Source organism: Tachypleus tridentatus, chromosome 6 (assembly GCF_004210375.1).
Source record: "Tachypleus tridentatus isolate NWPU-2018 chromosome 6, ASM421037v1, whole genome shotgun sequence".
NCBI classification, from domain to species: Eukaryota; Metazoa; Arthropoda; class Merostomata; order Xiphosura; family Limulidae; genus Tachypleus; species Tachypleus tridentatus.
The window spans coordinates 163,926,469-163,947,116 of NC_134830.1; the positions used below are offsets into that span (position 1 = coordinate 163,926,469).

The 20,648-nt window shown below is 35.9% G+C and overlaps 1 protein-coding gene across 10 annotated transcripts in view; it reads right to left on the reverse strand.

Moving 5' to 3' along the window:
• Positions 1-20,648, reverse strand: part of LOC143254335 (kazrin-like) — a 136,255-nt gene that overhangs the window by 25,861 nt on the left and 89,746 nt on the right. For 9 of the 10 annotated variants that reach the window (XM_076509361.1, XM_076509358.1, XM_076509367.1 and 6 more), the window contains exon 2: positions 6,957-7,577. In XM_076509361.1, coding sequence (XP_076365476.1) covers positions 6,957-7,419 — 463 coding nt within the window. In that variant the 5' untranslated portion in view covers positions 7,420-7,577. Of the gene's footprint in view, positions 1-6,956; positions 7,578-8,401; positions 8,756-20,648 lie in introns of those variants that run through there. The other variant, XM_076509365.1, reaches the window with a different exon arrangement.

Here is a 20,648-nt window from a genome sequence, read left to right on the forward strand (position 1 = left end):
CCTAGAGGCAGGTTCGATATACCGATGAAGAGTAGCGCATTGGTTCGGTTTATTTTTAAAAAATTCCTGCAAATAAACTATGAGGAAGTCTGTTAGTCAACATCGCCCGCCGTCAACTCTTGAAATACAATTTTAATCAACGAATAGTGGAACTGATCAACGTATGTAACGCCCCCATGGCTGAAAGAGCGAACGTGTTCGGTGACGAGGATTGGAATTCGCGACCTTGCGAGTCAAGCGCTCCCTAACCAACACGTTCTGTGACAGTTTCTACAATAAGCTGTATCGTGTTCAACTTTCCAGGATCACTGTGCTCTGTACAAAAAATACAAATTTGCAACTTTCACAGAATATTAAAAGAGCAATTGGTTTTCAGTAACAGAAAAATAAGGGTACTTTTAAACATCGTTAGGCGTTTTGTTTGTTTTATGGAAGTGAAACGTTAGTGAAGACTGTTGATAGATATATGTAGGGTGAAATAAAACAACAAGAATTATCAATCCATTTTATTCCAATTTAATTGGTCTTCGATATATTTTTTAAAACATATTAACAGTTAACAGCACATCAGACACTAGTTTGTTTTTTTTATACTATAAAGACATAAGCCCCTGTGTTGTATTTTATTTGAAGCTAATATCTTTTTTTCTATCGAATAACTCGCGAGAAAGTGTAAAATCAGGCGTATGATTTAGTAGTTATATTTTATGACTGAGAAAAAGGGCACTTTTTGGGAACATAAGAAAATAATCTTGAAGCCGCCCACTCACCCTTGTTCACGTCACTGGTTCAAATGCTACTAAATACAGAAGTTTGAATTTGATAAGATTGATGACCAAAGCACAACTTTAGCCTTTGACCTTTGCGTGCATTTTTAAAACTACGAAGAGAGCCAAGGCATTTTCTGTTTGAGGTCTGATTCTCGAGCGACCTCTCGTGGAGTTTTGCTTCACTAGGGTATACATCTTGTAAGGCAAGATTATTTTAAATACGGGGTTTTCTTACTCGATTGACCTCTCGTAAAGTTATGCTTCACTACGGTATATAGCTTGTAAGGCAAGATTATTTTAAATATGTAATTTTTTTGTTTGCTTGTTGTTGTTTCTTAATTTCGCACAAAGCTACACGAGGGCAATCTGTGCTAACTGTTCATTATTTAGCAGTGCAAGACAAAAAAAAAGGCGGCTAGTCAACATCACCCACCGATGTTGCCAACGAATAGTGGGAATGACCGTCACATTATAACGCTTCCATGGCTAAAAGTGTGAGCATGTTTGATGTGACGGGGATTCGAACCTGCGACCCTCAGATTACGAGTCGAGCGCCCTAACCACCTGATTATACTAGGTCCACTTTTTTTTTTTTTATATTACTCTAGCTAGCTAGCTATCTGTCTTCATAAATTTAAACATTTATTATTATAATTATGGTATTTAAAATTAAAATGTGTTTCTTATTTTTATCACTTGAAAGATATAAAACAAAAACGGGATGTCTTTGAGACTTAATTAAAAAGACAAACTGTGGGGGACACTTCCCCTTCATATATCTGAACAGGCTCTCTTTATAAGTTTTTCTTATATTAAACTTTCTAAGGTGTTTGATGTAATATTCATGCTGTCAAGTCCTCTAGTGGGTTCCTAACAAACGCAGAGCGTGGTAACTACACAACTGGATCACATATAATATATATCAGGAATAGGTCGCCAATTAGACATGTCAGAAACAAAAAACCTTAATTTCACATAATAAGGCTCCGTAGGCAATTTAAGATACAGTTAGTGTTTCACTATACTCGTTAGTAACAATAGACGGTGTCACACTAGTTTAAAAGGGCTCGGAATGGCCGAGGGTTGCGGGTTCAAATCCTCCTCTCACCAAACATGCTCGCCCTTTCAGCTGTGAGGATGTTATAAATGTGACAGTAAATCCCACTATTAGTTGGTAAAAGAGTAGCCCAAGAGTTGGCAGTGGGTAGTGATGACTAGCTGCCTTCCATCTAATGTTACACTGCTAAATTAGAGACGGCTAGCGCAGATAGCCCTCGTGTAGCTTTGTGCAAAATCCAAAAACAAACCATTAACCTTTGTTCTGATACTGTTCAGACTCGGTATGGCTAGGTGGTTAAAGCACTCGGCTCGTAATCTGAGGGTCGCAGGTTCGAATCCCCGTCACATCATATATGTTCGACCTTTCAACTGTGGGAGCATTATAATGTGACGGTTAATCCCACTATTATTTGATAAAAGAGTAGCCCAAGAGTTGGAGGTGGATGGTGATGACTAGCTGCCTTCCCTCTAGGTCTTACACTGCTTAATTAGGGAGGACATGCACATATAACCCTCGCGTAACTTTGTGTAAAATTCAGAACAAACTAAACCTCTAGTTTAAAAACAATACTTCAAGTGAGAATTACATTTTGATGAATATTTTCCAAACTCTCTTCTGTGGACATTAATACACAACAGACCAATTTTTAGCAGTATTAACATGCAAGCCTTCAGGACTGATTAGGTCCTGCTTCTGACATATATGTAGCTATATAATATAAAATATGGTGAACTGAAAGATAGGACGATTGTCATATTTATTTTTAGATACATTTAAATAAAATGGCATTGAATTTGTGTCTCGGCGAAGAGGGCTTAAGAAAAACATTTATTGCTCTAATAAAATCAATTAGAGTTGAATAACATCGGTATAATGCACATCCGTTCATTTACCATTTCAATTAATTATCTTTCGTCGAGTTATTTACACATTTCTCAATTCAGTTGAAATATTGTATAATACACATTGGATCATTCGTTATTTTAGCCAGATAATGTCTCGAGGTGATTTATACATTTCTCAAAGCTTTTTTTTTTAAAAAAAAAAAAAAAGAGCACGCGAACGTGCCCTCGTTCCAAATCTCGTGTTGGTTAGTACTTCATGCATTATTTGTTCAGTCCATCTCGTTTCGCGGAAACGTCACCTCTCAAGGTTTACGAAATTGCGTGTTAATTCGAGCACGAAATTCTATCAAGTGTTATTATCGAAATGTATCGGATTTTTTTGTAATATTAACAGTTACTTTGTTTAAAAGAAAAGCGTAAGAGCTAAAGCAATACAAATTAAGCCTTTTTCGGCAGGATATTCTGTCTCAATAACATCATCCTCCACTGGAAAATTCTGCTGTCAGTGCCAGAAACCGAGACAGTCAGATGAAAGATGGCGACTTCTATAGTTGAGACTTGTATTTGCTGTAGATGTAATATAATTTATATAACTTACATTAAATGTCTTTGTAGTTTAATATAGGTCGTTCCAAATAACGATATAATACTGAAACGATATAACACGTGTAGAAATAACAATATTAGTATTGTTACTAATACGCTCACAACACTAAGGCCTAGCTCTCAATAACCTTTGTTCAGCTGCGTCAATAGAAACGCATTTTTTTTCTTAATTATTTTCGTTTCTGATTGGTCCTCTTGAAGATAAGATTGTATGTACCACTTGAGAAGTTCATGTACCAAAATTTCGTGCTTTGTATGTTTGTTATTAATCGCCAGGGGTGCTCGTTAGCATAAAACGGATTGTATACCAAAGATTAATTCTTAAAACGTACAAAAGAGCTTTCGTTTGGTTTGTCTATTCAGCAAAAAGCCCTCAGTACTTTCTCCATTACGGTGTATCGAACACAGAATTTTAGCGTTTTAATTCAGTAAACTTAACGTTGACCCACCGAAGGGCTGATATGAGAGCACAAGTCTGGCCATATAGTAAAATCGCGATAGTTTTTTTTAAATATTCGATTTCCATATTTGACAAGACTTTACGTCTTCAACAACCACCAACGTTTATTTAATGTTATCATTATCCTTGGAAACTTTGTGTGATTTATCTAGAGATGGTCCGGCATGGCCAGATGGTTAAAGGCATTCGACTCGTAATCCGAGGGTCGCGGGTTCGAATCCCCGTCACATCAAACATGTTCACCCTTTCAGCCGTGAGGGCGTTATAATGTGACGGTCAATCGCACTATTAGTTGGTAAAAGGGTACCCCAAGAGTTGGTGGTGCGTGGTAATGACTAGCTGCCTTTCCTCTAGTCTTACACTGCTGAATTAGAAACGGCTAGTACAGATAGCCCTCGTGTAGCTTTGTGCGAAATTCAAAAACAAGCAAATAAACACACCAAACATGCCCTTTCAGCTGTGGGGGCGTTATAATGTGACAATCAATCCAACTATTCGTTGATAAAAAGAGTAGCCCAAGAGTTGGCGGCGGATGATTATGACTAGCCATCTTCCCTCTAGTCTTACACTGCTAAATTAGGAACGGCTAACGCAAATAGCCCTCGTGTAGCTTTGTGCGAAATTCAAAACAAACCAGTTCTCTAGAGCTCCAAGTTGTTGTTGTTTTTTAAATCAACATCAGAATGTATCAGCAGAATGAACAAGACGAGTTCACAAAGAGTAAAAGCAAGAAAAACTACGACCACGTGGTCCAGGTCTGTGTTAAGCTTCACCCAGGGTACTGGAACGAAAGCTGGCATCGAACCGATACAACCAATATCATAGTTAAGTATTCTGTATTGTATTCGATTTCTTATCTCAACTAGCAGAGGAAAAAATGAAATAACTTTTCTCTTAGGATTCTCATAATTTCTTTTATCTTACTAAGAAACACTGGAAAGGTGAACAGAACAAAAATATATAAAAAAACAGCACAGGAACAAACTCTACTACTTGTATATAGAAAACCCATAATTTCGTAACGAGAACGAAGAAAGCATGTAAAAAAAACGAGGAAAAATTTCCGTCACAAAAACATTCTACATCTTTACGTGTAAATCTGAAAAAAACTTTCCTAGAACTGAGATGTTACATCATATCGTTTTACCAAATAAAAGTTACAGTTACTGTACCTCTTGTGATACAACAACAGCAAAAACAAGTTACTGTACCTATTGCGATACAACAACAACAAGAAGCTGTACCTATTGCGATACAACAACAACAACAAGCTGTACCTATTGCGATACAACAACAACAACAAGCTGTACCTATTGCGATACAACAACAACAACAAGCTGTACCTATTGCGATACAACAACAACAAGAAGCTGTACCTATTGCGATACAACAACAACAAGAAGCTGTACCTATTGCGATACAACAACAAGTCGCTGTACCTATTGCGATACAACAAGTCGCTGTACCTATTGCGATACAACAACAACAAGTCGCTGTACCTATTGCGATACAACAACAACAACAAGTCGCTGTACCTATTGCGATACAACAACAACAAGAAGCTGTACCTATTGCGATACAACAACAACAAGAAGCTGTACCTATTGCGATACAACATCATTCTTTAATTAAGCTACTTTTATTTTTTGTAACTACGATATTAATTGTTATACAGAATTGTTCGTTTGTAATAAACGTTTTAACATTATTTGTAGCAATATAATAGGAAACCCGACGTTCGTTCGTAACTCACAAATGTAGTTTTATTTACATAAACATTTTTTTCTAATCATTTGCATTAGTGTATTTTGTTAAAAGGTTACTATAAAGTCATAATTAAACGGTTAAAAAGAAATATCAGTAAAACCCTAACTTTACACTGTTTTATACTGATGTGTTAAAAAAAAACATTTAGAACGTTATGCTAGTCTATAAATATTGTTTGTTTTGTTTTTAAATCAAAGTCACATCAGACTATATGCTGTGTACACCACGGGGAATTGAGCCCCATAGCTTTTTAAGTTCTTAGGCTTACCACTGTCCTACCGGAGAGCGTTTATAAATATGCAGTTAAAACCACAGCCGACAACCAGTATTAATCTATAGATGTACCTGCTATTCTGTAGATGTAACTTAGTTGAAGCCACAGCCGACAACCAGTATTAATCTATAGACGTACCTGCTATGCTGAAGATGTAACTTAATTGAAGCCACAGCCGACAACCAGTATTAATTTATAGATGTACCTGCTTTGCTGAAGATGTAATACAATTAAAGCGATAAAAGATTTGCTATGCAATTCCATAGTTTGTTTTTTTGCTTTTTGAATTTCGCGCAAAGCTACTCGAGGGCTATCTGTGTTGGCCCTCTCTAATTTAACAGTGTAAGACTAGAAGGAAGGCAGCTAATCATCACCACCCACCGCCAACTCTTGGGCTACTCTTTTACCAACGAATAGTGGGATTGACCGTCACATTATAACGTCACCACAGCTGAAAGGGCGAGCATGTTTGGTGCGACCGGGATTCGAACCCGCGACCTTCAGATTACGAGTCGAAAGCTTTAACCCACATGGCCATGTCGGGGCCCTATTCCATAGATATAACAGGGTTAAAACCATAGTTAATACCTTGCGCTATTTTATAGGTGTAGTTAAAAATAATATCTGATTTCCATATGATATACGTTAATAAGCTTTCCATGTAGAACTAGTGGTAGTAAAGTTAGCGTGGCTAATGTAATACAACTGATTATTTATTTATAATATATACCTTCCTTTGACAAGGAAACAGTTAATTAGATTCAATCAAGTTTTAGAGTCCGCCTTTACAGTCAAACACATTAACTACTTTTTACTCTATATTTCCGAAGCGGCTTACGCGTTCGTTTATTTAGAAACAGAATTTAAAAATAAATGTTGTCAGTTTCGTTTAAAGTTCCTAGTTCCGCTAATTGTAAACTGTATAGATCCAATTCTTACTTGAAGGTAGCTTTAAACAGTGCGGTCAACAACTGGGGAACCCAAGACCTTGTCATTAATAAACACAAGGCAAGAACAGTCATACCCATCCTCAGAAGAACTGACATAAACAGTTGTTTATAAATCCACAACACGCAACGAAAATATTACGTCAGCATGTACTTATTGACGTAAGTCGACTATGGACATGTTAATCGTTTCTTATAAATATTAATATTGATGAGGAATTACTTACTTTTGCATCGTTCACACTGGTTATCGTTAGAGGGCGCTGTTGTAACTACGAAGCTTGTAGTATTACTTTTGACAGGACTAGTCTGTTTATCACTGTCGCCTTCTTCCCAATTCGCACAGGAATTGTTCGTGCTTGATTTAGGCGAGACTGAGGATTTTGAATTCTGAAAATTACAGTTAGATTCAGATTGGTTCATTGAGATCACGTTACTCTTTGGAGCAGGAAGGCAAGTGGTCAGCGTGTTTCCCGACATAATGGGGGCGTTACCTAACTCGGGAGAAGTGCTTCCACTTGTAGTTATTTCTGAAATCAGTTTGTTAGTATTGGTGAGCTCAATTTGTAGCTTAGACACTTCCTGGTGAGAAATATTCTTGATATCACCATCCATGCTCGACGCCAGAGTTTTATTGTCCTCCATCATCTTCCGGAATTTTGCTTGGGCTTCCACCAGAAGACGTCGCATGAGTGCCACAGAAGACTTAAGGGCCTCGCGTTGTTGCTGCCACCTAGCGGTTGCCGGTGAGTCATCATAAGGATTGGAATCAACATCAAATTCTGCAGACTTGGATTTAAAGATAAATTGTACAATTTCGTTGTTCAGGGAGTCCAGTGATTGAATGGCTGAAAAATACATAACAGACATTTCAAAACTATGTTATAATACGAATGTTCCAATTTGAAGATAAACAACGGGAAGCCAGTTATTATAACGAATATACTAGCGTGTTCAAATTAATAAACATTTTCAACTTTCTGTAATTAATTCTGGCCTGAAGAAGTTACCATGGGCGAATATAATGATATTTTTTCTTAACAGGTAGTTGTAACTGCTAATAGTTGTGGTAAAAAATTACCATTATTACTACCGAAGTCGAAAACATAACAAATTAAAAAAATACAGCTACGACCGGGTAATAAAAACAAAACTAACTGGAGTTGGATTAGACAAGATGTAAGAGCCATGCATGGCCAGGGGGTTAGGGTGCTCGACTCGTAATCTGAGAATTTTGGGTTCGAATCCCGTCGCACCAAACACGCTCGCTCTTGGAGCCGTGGGAGCGTTATAATGATATGGTAAATCGAACCATTCGCTGGTAAAAGACTACTTCAAGAGGTGGCGGTAGGTGGTATAACCTCGACTCTGCTAAATTCAGGACGGCTAGCGCAGATAGCTCTCATGTAACTTTGGGTGAAATTATAAACAAACTAGATAAAAAAAACACTAAAAAAGATATCTATCATCCTCATCACAGGTGATGGAAGTGAAAGAAACCTTAAGTAAACAAAGTTGGCCAATCAAGTTGCCTTGGCAACGAAGATATTGGACGTGGTTTGAAAACAGCATCGCTATAATAATTTCTAATATAACAATTCCCAAAAGAGCTCAGTATCGTAAACCTTAATTTATCGTGTATCACACTGGGATGTCGATACGATAAACTTACATCACTGCTCGTTTGATGTTGTCCTTTAAGCCTGGAGCCACTGTACAGAAGATCCGACGTTATTTAGCGTAGCAGTTTCATAATTATATATTACGTATCTTAAGGGTAAACTAGCTTAAACAATAGAACTAAATGAAGTTATTCGAGAGTAGGTGTTGGGTTATTTTCTAACAACGATTAAACTCTCACGGAACAACGAATTTTAATTAGTAAACTAACAGTTTGTTATTATACGACCGACGCGGTTCACACAAGGACAGCAGAGACTATCGGCGTGGGGTGGGGTAAAAAAAATATATTTATCCTCTAGCAGCCATCAAGCGACCCTCAAACTTTAGACAAAACCACACAAAAGAAAACGTAAGAAGTTATCCAATGTAGAGTAGTGGGAAATTACGACTGTCAACTTCCTTGTAATTTACTTCACGAGCTAATAGCATGTGACGTGTCAAATACCCTCGCATCCAGAAACCCGTTTCCTTCGTTCACATATTTCACCACATTGAGTATTGGTATGTTTTCCACTGTTACAAAACTTAGTGTAAGGAACTGGCAAATCAATATGATAGAAATCCTTAACATTCTATATATATATAAACAACAAAACTTTAGGAACACGTGCAGCATGTAGTGAGATTAACTGCCCGACCAATGATATTTTATTTATTTATTCAATTTTTGTGAGCCACACTTTATAAAAAGGTGAAAAAATGTTTAGTGTGTTCCTTCTCTGGGCAATTACATATAAAACTTTGTTTTAGTGCGTTTCTTCTCTTGGTAATTATATATAACCTTTTTTAGTGCGTGTCTTCTCTGGGCAATTATATACAACTTTTTTCAGTGCGTTTCTTCTCTGGGCAATTACATATAACTTTTTTCAGTGCGTTTCTTCTCTGGGCAATTATATAACTTTTTTTCAGTGCGTTTCTTCTCTGGGCAATTATATATAACTTTTTTTCAGTATGTTCCTTTTCTCAAATTAGTACAGCTAGAAATCAGACGAAGAATGAACTCCAGTTCTACTAAGTCTCGAGTGAATCAGTTTCACATTTTATCAGTGCCAATGAAATTCCACATTTTGCGAAACGCATGGTAACGTAAATTCTTGCATTGGAAGTTTAATGGTGTTAAAATAAACCATCCTGCTAATTTATATGTAGTCTGTTTATTCAGTTATACTTACAACAAGGTTTAATTTTACAGAAAAAATTCAGACGAGAACGTCCCTACAGCTTTGTTCACAAAAATATTTGATGACTTTAGTCTGAAAGGTACCTGATACGACACGTGATTAAACGAAGAAATGAAAGAGCAAAAGACTGTAAAACAGAATAGAGAGATTAACTGCCACAGTTATAACGAATGAACAGCTAAAATGGCGGAGTGTATAAGGAGAATATCGCCGCTTGAGCCTCGAACCTGACGATACGCAGCCCGATACGCTAACCATTTAGCCATACCCGGTCTTTTTTCACGAGAGAAAAATAGATAATGCCTTAATAGATACTAATTAGAGAGAACTTTTTCATTATAAATGAATCATTTTTTTAAATTCCCTAATCGAACTTGTAATATTGTACACAAAGCGGAAACGAACACTGAAACACCGGATCCTATACTCGGAACATTCGATAAAAACGCGTTGAACGCTCACTGACTGTATAGCAAGCAAGAAAAATTAAAACCAGTGTATATTTATAACAGCATGAAGAATCAGTTTTAAAATGCGGTACCATCTTTGTTCTTTTTTTAGAATCTTCTAACAAACCCACAGCACAGTATGAATAAGTCGATACGTCGGAATCTGGAACCTTTAAAAAACGAAGGGGTTCGCTGGCTTTACTCCAATAATTTCAGATTTAGCATCTAATGCAATGTGGGCTCAAGTGTTGTTTCTTTTGTTATTATATCTTAGTCTTTGCCATTTAACTGCGCCTCACCGAAATGGCTCGAGTTTATAAAAGCGAGAAACCCTTTTCTTTACGAAACGCATCTCACTGCTTATATTCTGAATAGTTTCAAATATAAAAAGATCTCGCAGAACGGCAAGAACAGTCAATAAACATTACTACTAAAATTACGATAAGCTTGTTTTAACAAAATGGGTTAATAAACATTACTACTAAAATCACGGTGAGCTTGTTTTAACAAAACGAGTCGATAAACATTACTACTAAAATCACGGTGAGCTTGTTTTAACAAAATGGGTAGATAAACATTACTACTAAAATCACGGTGAGCTTGTTTTAACAAAATGAGTCGATAAACATTACTACTAAAATCACGGTGAGCTTGTTTTAACAAAATGGGTAGATAAACATTACTACTAAAATCACGGTGAGCTTGTTTTAACAAAATGGGTCGATAAACATTACTACTAAAATCACGGTGAGCTTGTTTTAACAAAATGGATTAATAAACATTACTACTAAAATCATGGTAAGCTTGTGTTAACTTATTACAGATTACAATTTAACTCATCCAAAGACCTTCACTGGCTCAGCGGAAAGGCTTGCAATCTTTTAAAGCTCAAATTCAGGGTCTCAAGTTTTTCAAGTAGGCATTCTAATATTTTGTGATTATTCAATTATTAAAGTGTTATCTTCATACGAAACAGTATTTCGTCCGTAAGACGTGTGCCCGGCAAACTCTTTTAACTTTTTTGTTAACCTGAAGATGACCTCAGAAGGTCAAAACGTTGTTCTCTACTTTATTTCAATAAAAATTTTAATACCCATACCAGCTGTCTTGAGATACATTGAAACGGTATTTCTTAAGTTATGTATCATGCTGAAACAAGACTGTCGTGACTCGTCATTTCTTATCTTTAATGATGAATGTTTTGGAAGGCATTGAGAGTGTAAAAAATTTGGAATGATTTACGTTTAACCCACAAACTAATCGGGCACTTTGTAACGCCTAGCGCACTACTTCATATTGCTTCAATCATCTTATATATTATCAATAAACGCGTATCTTAAAAAACACTTACCACAACACTAAGAAATATTCAGTATCCGGCCCACTTGTTCGGTTTGCCGGATATTAGTACCTGTTGACGATGGGTGGTGATGACTAGCTGCCTTCCCTCTAGTCTTTCACTGCTAAATTAGGGACGGCTAGTGCAGATAGCCCTCGTGTAGCTTCGCGCGAAATTCAAACGAACCTAAACCCTTAACCCTTTCAGTGCCAACATTTGTATACCGAAAATAAAAATGATATACAAACGTTCAAGTGTCCGTAGCTTATTTACTTTCGCACGTTTTTTTCCAACGCACGGGCACGTGTTGCAGTAAGAACTGTTTAAATGCACCCAGATGTATACGTATACACATTCTGAGACAAAGATAATGCACGTACACATTATCAAAGTTGAATTTGTCTACCAGTCTTGCAGAAACATACGTTCAGACACGTATAACGTAACTAAAGTCTTAACGTACGTTTGTCAATACCCAGTAAAACTATTTAGTTAGGCATATATACTATTATTTTCTGCTATGTCCGTATATCATTAAACTTATTTATCGTTCAACGAAGGCACTCAATGAATGTTCACTTTCTCATTTAACAAGTTTCAAAAGTTATAGAAACATTAGATACGATTGTTAAGATTATTAAAGCAATAAGATACAAAATAGGTTACTTGGTCGTTCTCGTCGCGGGTATCGAATCCAGAATTCAGCGTTGTATGACCGCAAGCTTTCTGTTTAGTTATAGGAGAACAAATAGGACATACTGACAAGTCTAGGCTGTTCGTAAGGTTATTTTGTGTATGTAAAATACATATATATATATATATTATTATTATTATTATTATTATTAATAGTTGTGGAAGTTAGGGTTAACTACGAGTTATTACCTCGATGCATTTCATGTTTTTTACTTAAATTTTGTCATTGCATCTTTTTTGTCTGTAATTCGTTTACTTTATCCAAACTTTCATATTCTCTTTATAGCCATATTTTCTAATGCGTTATGAAACTAACTGAACTACTCATATTAAACTGCATTAAACATTCGGCTGCTGAACATTCAATCATTCAGTCAGATATTTGATATTAGTCCAAAACATTATCGGCCACATTTTCGTTAACTACAACCATATCTGTTAGACACTAGTAAATAATATTTCGGCCCGGCATGGCTAGGTGATTAAGGCGCTCGACTCGTAATCTCAGGGTCGAGGGTTCGAATCCCCGTCACACCAAACATGCTCGCCCTTTCAGCCGTTGGGACGTTATAATGTTAAGATCAATCCCAATCAATTGGTTAGACGAGTATCCCAAGAGTTGGCGGTGGACGGTGATGACTAGCTGCCTTCCCTCTAATCTTCCACTGCTAAATTATGGACGGCTAGTGTAGATGGCCCTCGAGTACCTTTGTGCGAAATTCAAAACAAACGCAATCAAAATCTACTATTAGAACTTGCCTCCCTAGATTATACCAATGGCCCAAAGTTGAGGCACTGAGCCCGTGGGCTGTAGCAACAAGAAAGACAGGACAAAAACATACAAGACGAATTCTTAGAAGTTACATGGTTAGAATAATGAGAAAGTAGGGGAAACAAACACGTAACAGTGAGTTTCTGCTCGATGAGCAAGTCTTTATACAGATGCTCAATTACAATACAACCACACTAGTGAATGTTACAAAGAAATGAACGCTACCAACATGAATAGTCCTATAAAAAACAGCATCCGGTTCAAATAAGGTGGAAGAAATTGCACTGAGAAAGTAGAAATACAAAGTTGTTTTCTTCTAACAGTAAACAGATTTTCCAATTTAATCACATTTTACTTTTGTTTGTTTTAGAATTTCGCGCAAAGCTACTCGAGGGCTATCTGCGCTAGCCGTCCCTAATTTAGCAGTGTAAGCCTAGTCATCCCCACCCACCGCCAACTCATGGGCTACTCTTTTGCCAACGAAAGGTGAGATTGACTGTCACATTATGACGCCCGCACAGCTGAAAGGGCGAGCATGTTTGGTGAAACAGGGATTCAAACCCACAACCCTCAGATTACGAGTCGAGTGCCTTAACCACCTGGCCATGCCGGGCCGATTCATTTCAATTACGAGCAAGCATCAACGATCGTGACACAAATCAGAACATAACTTAAAATATCTCGTACAATTCTGAAAAATACAAAAAGGCCCAGATAATATAGTTTGCTGAGCGATATCGTTTACAAACTTAAAATATTATAAAACTTGGTGTAAATTAATTTTAGTTTTCCATTTAATATTATGTGAACATTTTTCAAAGACAGCCGGGCATGCTCTATAAATCAGAAATGAATCGTCGAAAAAAGAAACAAAAAAGACTTTTCAAGGCACTGATGTAGAATTTATGACGCAAGTTTAACAACGGTCAAACACGAGAAGTATCGCGATAAAGTTTTTATTTTTTGTTTAAACAAAGCCAATTTTTTAACCCACTTTTATCAAAAACGTTTGAGCAATAACTGGTAACTAAATACAAAAAAAAAATTGTGTGTGTCAAAAACCTCTTGTGGATGTGGCTAGTCTGTAATTTCGAGTGTTATTTTCAAACAAATGGTTCAAAGACAATTCGGAAAGTTCGAACACATAACGGTAGTTTTGTCTCCTGATCTGGTTTAATTAATGTGGAGCATGTTGTCATGAAAACGAAATTATCTCCACCTGAAAGAGAACCTGTGGAAAATTTTGTACATAATATCATAGTAGTGTCTGTTGTATGTTTATGTGACTACTTTGTTTTTAAATTTCAAAAAAATATGGTGATAAGTTATGTATTTCGCGATGTCTCGAGCAAACGTTCTTTTTCAAGCCACAAAGTAACCCGTCTGTTAACGATTACAGGAACGTTAATTAAGCAATAGATGAAAAGCAGAACGTGACGCAAGATAAAACTACGAGAATTAAACAATATAATAAAACTGGCGATTAAAAATAGTATTAAAAGTTATTACAAACTAACTGAAGTACCTGTCCACTGGACGAAGGTTATGTAAATTTATGGTTAATGAAAGGTTATTTTAGGACATGGAAAGTGCATGAGATTATTTTTTTTTTTCTTCTTTGACGCATTAAAAAAATTTTTGGGAAGTAAGGTTTTGAAGACAATTTCGACTGAATAGAGATTTTTGGGGTGGGGATACAGGTGGTCTCATGATCTAGGATGTAACTGACAGTGTTTGGGGAACATCTCAAGTCTGTAGCAATATATCGGAGAGTCCGAACATCATCACTAAGCCTTTTATGTGAACTCTACGGTTTTTGGACCGTTCCATGACAAGAAAACGTAACATATAGTGTTCAACAATGTTTTGTTTTATCAACGTTTGTCTGTGGAGTGCTATTAAACTGATTTCTTCTGGCATATACCAGTGCCATATGCTAGCTTCTTTCCATATAGTTAAGACACTGCATGGGATACTATGGCAGTTATTTTAAACCCCAAATATGATGAGTATATTCGTTCAAGCAGAACCCTTATGACATGCACTTGGTACAAGTATATAGGAATTCTAAAGAATAATTAAGTATTCTCGCCCTGGTTCGTTCAGTTGTCAACAGGGATCAGTGAAGCATTACCATAATGTTAATATTTACATTGTAATTCTATGGAAGAATTAGAGTCATGAGACGGAAAGAATGATGAAATATTGTCTAGTCCCAAAACCTTTTGCACAGTACTGCACATACAAAAAGGTTTGTTTTGTTTTGTGCGTTGTAGTTTTATAAGCGCTTTTTACAATTACATATAAAAGAAGCAACTTTTGATGTCCCAAGAAAACCTTTCATTAATCATGATTTTAAATAACTTCCGTCAAAGGAATGGGTAATACAAGTAGTTTACTATTTTTATCTTTAAAGAAATGGCAAGCGAAAAGTTACATAATTTTAGAACGCACAAGGTAGGTTTAATTTACGTTAGGCCTTCTTCAAAATCAACACTGCGTCGTTACTTATCTGGGATTCTTATTTTTGCAAGTCCCTCCATATTTGGAATTTTCTTTAATAAGACTGTTTTCGAAGTAAAAATAATAATAAGTTGATAACCGAACTCTTACAAGTACAGACGGTTTAGCAGATGAACAAACTAAGTAGACGGTTTTGAACTCGAGCACAGTGCCATCTGACGAATAAAAACAAAGATTATAATTTTAAAATATCAACAGATTTCAAGAAATTGTGGTAAAAGCACTAATCAACGTTTTGGTTACTCCAATAAAAATAGTGGGATTTGACTGTCATTATTCTAAAGTACTCACGGTCCTAAAGTGCGGAGCGCAATATTACGACAAAGGAACTCAATCTATGGACCCTTAGATTTATAGTTCATCATGTTAACCAACAGTCCATACCTAGCCTAAATCACAAATAAACTTAACATTAAAAAACAGGGACTTCACTAGAAGCTATTAAAATACAAATGAGAAATTTGGTCATTAGTTATTGAATATACTGAATGATAATCATAGAAACAATGTTCTAGATCTCTTGCTTAGCCTGTGGAAACACTTCCTCTATGTTCGAGATTGAAATTTCCATCGCAACACGTATCTACGAAAGGTTTATCTTAGACTCTACGTGTTGACATATTTTCCACAGACTTGCATTAACCAACTAACATCTGCATCCAAGACCACGTTTCAGGAGGTTAATGTCACAAATGTCCATTGGAGCTGCATCGGAAGGACTTGGCAGATATGTGGTTGAACCACCGGAGCTGTATCGCAAGGACTGCTGTGATTTCAGTTTGTTCTGTCATCTTTCAAGTGAAAACGACCAATGACTTCAAGGTGAGATTGAAAGTTTGGACACTCTTGGTTTGCGAGACTTGACCATCATTATTTATACTCTTGTTCCACGCACTAAAAATATTCCCAGCATCACCATAATTACTTATGACCAGATAATTCTTTTTCATAACCCAAACCCCTTCCTTATTGACAAGAACGTTGCCCATACAGGTCGACTGTGTGGTTTCAGAGCTGAATGCTGCTCTAAATGCTATAATGTACACAACTGTTCACCACAGATAGAAGTTGGGAAAAACAAAGACTTAGAAACGTCACGTCTATCGGTTTTACATCGTTTAACAATCTGGTTATATGAATATCATTCATGGAAAAGAACTGTGACGTGTTATTCCACACATAAATTGCAAGTGACGTTGTTGTACTTTCGAATTATCGGAAAATTGCCGCTCATTGTATACAATAAATACGTGATAAACATGTCGCCTGTGGTGTAACGACACGAACATCTAAACCCTGCTGTATCAGCGCGAGTTGCAAGCTATCCTTAGTACGTTTCAGTAAACTTGTATATACACGCACATAGCAAAACGTTTATCCAGAACTATCATCTACGAAAATAAATACTAAACTATTGGTTTATTAATTGTAAATTCTAGACAATTCAAGAAGAGTTAAAGAATATTTACTAGTTAAATCACCAGGAGCTATCAACTACATACATGTATACATACTACAAAAGCTACCAGAAACAATTACTCGTGCACACAATCGAATTTCATTGTTGCCAAATGCGCATATTAGATATTTCACTAGGAATTACACTATGTCATATTTTTTTACTTTTTCTTGTTCTTGGGCAGAAAGTGCTATTTCCCAGTTGCTTATGCCTAAAGTAAGTGGAAAAGACCTAGTTTTCTCTTCAAACTTTGCTTTTGTGACCTGGGAACATTTAACGAAAACATGATGGGAGACTATATTTGGGGGCTGATACGTGAAAGTGATTTACATTACAGTCGCAAATATCGATAAACTACCCACTTCTAAACATTTTTGTATAAATTTAGTATAAATACATGTAAATCTTGATTCATATGTTGTTTTATTCAGACCTTGTGTAAATAAAAATGTGCAAATTTGCCCTTTTACATAGAAAATAGGTTAGTTTCTAAATTTCATTATCCAGGTCACAAAAGCAACGTTTGAAGGGAAAAATGCCTATTAAGAAATAACACATACTATCCAGGAACAAAATTTGTGTTACATAGTGTTATCAAATAACCGCACCAGAAATTCCACCAGAAGTTACCAAATGCTCATACTTACGATTTCACCAGAAGATAAACTATAAATATAACAAAATTCGCCATTTACACTTGACAGTTCACTAGGACTTACAAACTGTACAGAGTTAAGCCTACTCACATATTACTGTATCCCTGGGGGAGCATAATAGTCATTATGTGTAAAGTAGTTGTTGTTCTTTTGTCTGTCTTGAAAATACGCATGCGCCTTGTTATCTAAATGAGCATACATGCGCGCTTCATTTCAAATTTACGTAAATATTTTTCTAGACATTTTGAGAAAATAATAGACTGGATCACTCATCAACTAATACAAGATATAACAATAACAGAAGTATTGACAGCTATCAAAAACACAAAAACAAAGCTCCTGGAGAAGATAGTATACAAGCTAAAACATGGTACTCAGAAATTATATGAACACCTAACTGCTTTATGTAACTTATCATTATTAGCAGGATATATCCATTTTTCTCGGAAGGAAGCAGTAATATTAATGTTCCAGAAAGAAGGAAAGCCAGCGAATAAACCAAACTACCACCGCCCAATTAGTCTAACCAGCTGTATCGGCAAAATTTTATAAAGAATAATTAGTAACCGACTATCAATATACTTAGAAGTAACTTTAAAATTACCCGAAATTCAAAACGGATTTAGAAAATACAGACAAACTATAGACTACCTAATTAGACTTACAGAATCAATTACTGACAGTTTTAATAAAAATGAATGCACTGTAGCTTGCTTTCTCGATATTGAGAAAGCTTTTGACACAGTGTGGCATAATGGTTTACGACATAGGTTACAGGAAATGGCTTTACCCCAGGGAATTATTCGCTGGCTGTTTAACTTTTTGGACAATAGAATGTGTAAAGTAGATGTGAATGGGGCCCACTCATGATCCTTTTCACCTGAGGCAGGAGTCCCACATGGAGGGGTAGTTAGCCCTATTTTATTTATCATGTATGTGAGTAATATGCAACTGTCGGACCTAAATTTAGGTTTAGCATCACAATTTGCTGAAGATGTAGTGGTCTGGAAAAGCGCCCCCACTCCTACAATAGCAGCAACAAACCTCCAACCAGTCCTGAATAATATAGAAGAATACTGCCAGAAATATAGAATAAAAATAAATATTCCGAAAACCCAAATAATATTATTCAGCAGATTAAATAAACTAAAAGAAGATCCAAAGTTATACATGAACGGATCACTTTTACAGACTGTTACTTCAGCTAAATTTTTAGGATTAACTTACGATACCAAATTAACATACAGCATACAAACAATATCCTGACTAGAATCTGGAAAAGAGCAAATTATGGAAGAAGTCTTTCAGGTAAAAATCAATGCACGTTATCTGATAATATAATAAAATCTACAAAACATACATTAGACCTATAATAGAATACGCATGTCCTGCCTGGATAAACATAACACAAAAACAATTACACAAACTGCAAAAAGTACAAAACTCAATCTTAACTTCAGCCTATAAAGTACCACGTAGTACCTCATCCACATTCATACTCAAACACAGATACAATATCTGTAAAACTCTTGCAAAATGCACTAATGTATTTTAATAAAAATTGTCATAAAAATGATTTAATGTGTGATCTCGACAGATACTACGTACATGATGAACATAGTCCTAAGTACCTCTCTCCTATAAATATATATTTAAAAAATATAAATCAAGCAGGCTACTATGCACTAGATACTTAAAACTAGTTTTATTTTTTTTTTTTCGATAAATGTATATGGAAAAGAGGGAAAAAATAATAAACAGATGAAGGAAAAAAGGGGCAAATCAAGACATTGCCCTGAAAAGGACCGGAGTACTGTGGGATACTCTGGCCCAAAAGCACTACAACAGCAATATAATGGTTGTCGACACGAAAGCTAGGGATGGAGAAAGAGGTCTTATCCACCTGACCCTCCTGGGTATTGAAAAATTCAACTTACCCAAATACCCACAAAGAAGAAGCGGTTTAGACATTTTGTTCACAAGCAGATTAAAAGCTGAGAATTTTAAAAAGGTTTAATTAACGTTAGGCCTTTTAAATGCCATTTTAAATTTACTTATTGATAGGAATAAGTACGGTAAAGTTTAACTTTAACTAAATTAAAGCAGAAAACAAACACATGTTACAATATTAATTTATCTCGTTACCAAATACCATGTTTCTCCGAAAATAAGACAGGGCTTATATTAATTTTCACTCCAAAATATGACACTAGGGCTTATTTTCGGGGAATGTCTTATTTTGATATATAAAAAATGAAGTTACAAAGTAAAACTATTAAACTAACCATTTAAAATAAACTATTATTAAACTATTAAACTAACTGATTAATACTTAAACAAACTAATTAACTAACTATTAAACTAATTAATAAATTATTTTTTTTTATTTCTTTCCTCTTCCTGCCACTCTTAACTAGGGCTTATATTAAAACTATCCCCAAAAATCACACTAGGTCTTATTTTATGGGTAGGTCTTATTATCGGAGAAACACGGTATAGGCCGTACTTGATAAATTAAAAAAGTGGAGATACAAATTTCAGCGTCTACTCTTAGAAGTCTTTCGCATTATTTGACAAATCGTGTTTTTAAAGAGGCACTGTTGCGTTGAAGGCACTAATTTGGCTGCAAATATTTTTACGTGTCTTTGTTAATATATTATAATATACCAACCACAGTATATCTATTTTATCAATTGCCGAGGGCCCGGCATGGCCAAGTGTGTTGACGCGTTTGACTCTTAATCTGAGGGTCGCGGGTTCGAATTCCGGTCGCACCAAACATGCTCGCCCTTTCAGCCGTGAGGGCGTTATAATGTTACGCTCAATCCCATTATTCGTTGGTAAAAGAGTATCCCAAGATTGGCGGTGGGTGGTGATGACTAGCTGGCTTCCCTCTAGTCTTACGCTACTAAATTAGGGACGGCTAGCACAGATAGCCCTCGAGTATCTTTGCGCGAAATTCAAAACAAACAAACAATTGTCGAAGAGGCCTTTCTACGTCTACTACGAGGGTTCATTAGTCTTACTAGGATAGAAAAGGCATAGTATTAGTTGAAAAGCTGTTTATATCTTAAAAACAACAAATGTTATGGCGTGAATTAGATAAATTAACTGAATTGTAATAAAAGAACTTATGGGCTACGAGGCCGAATTTCAGACTATTG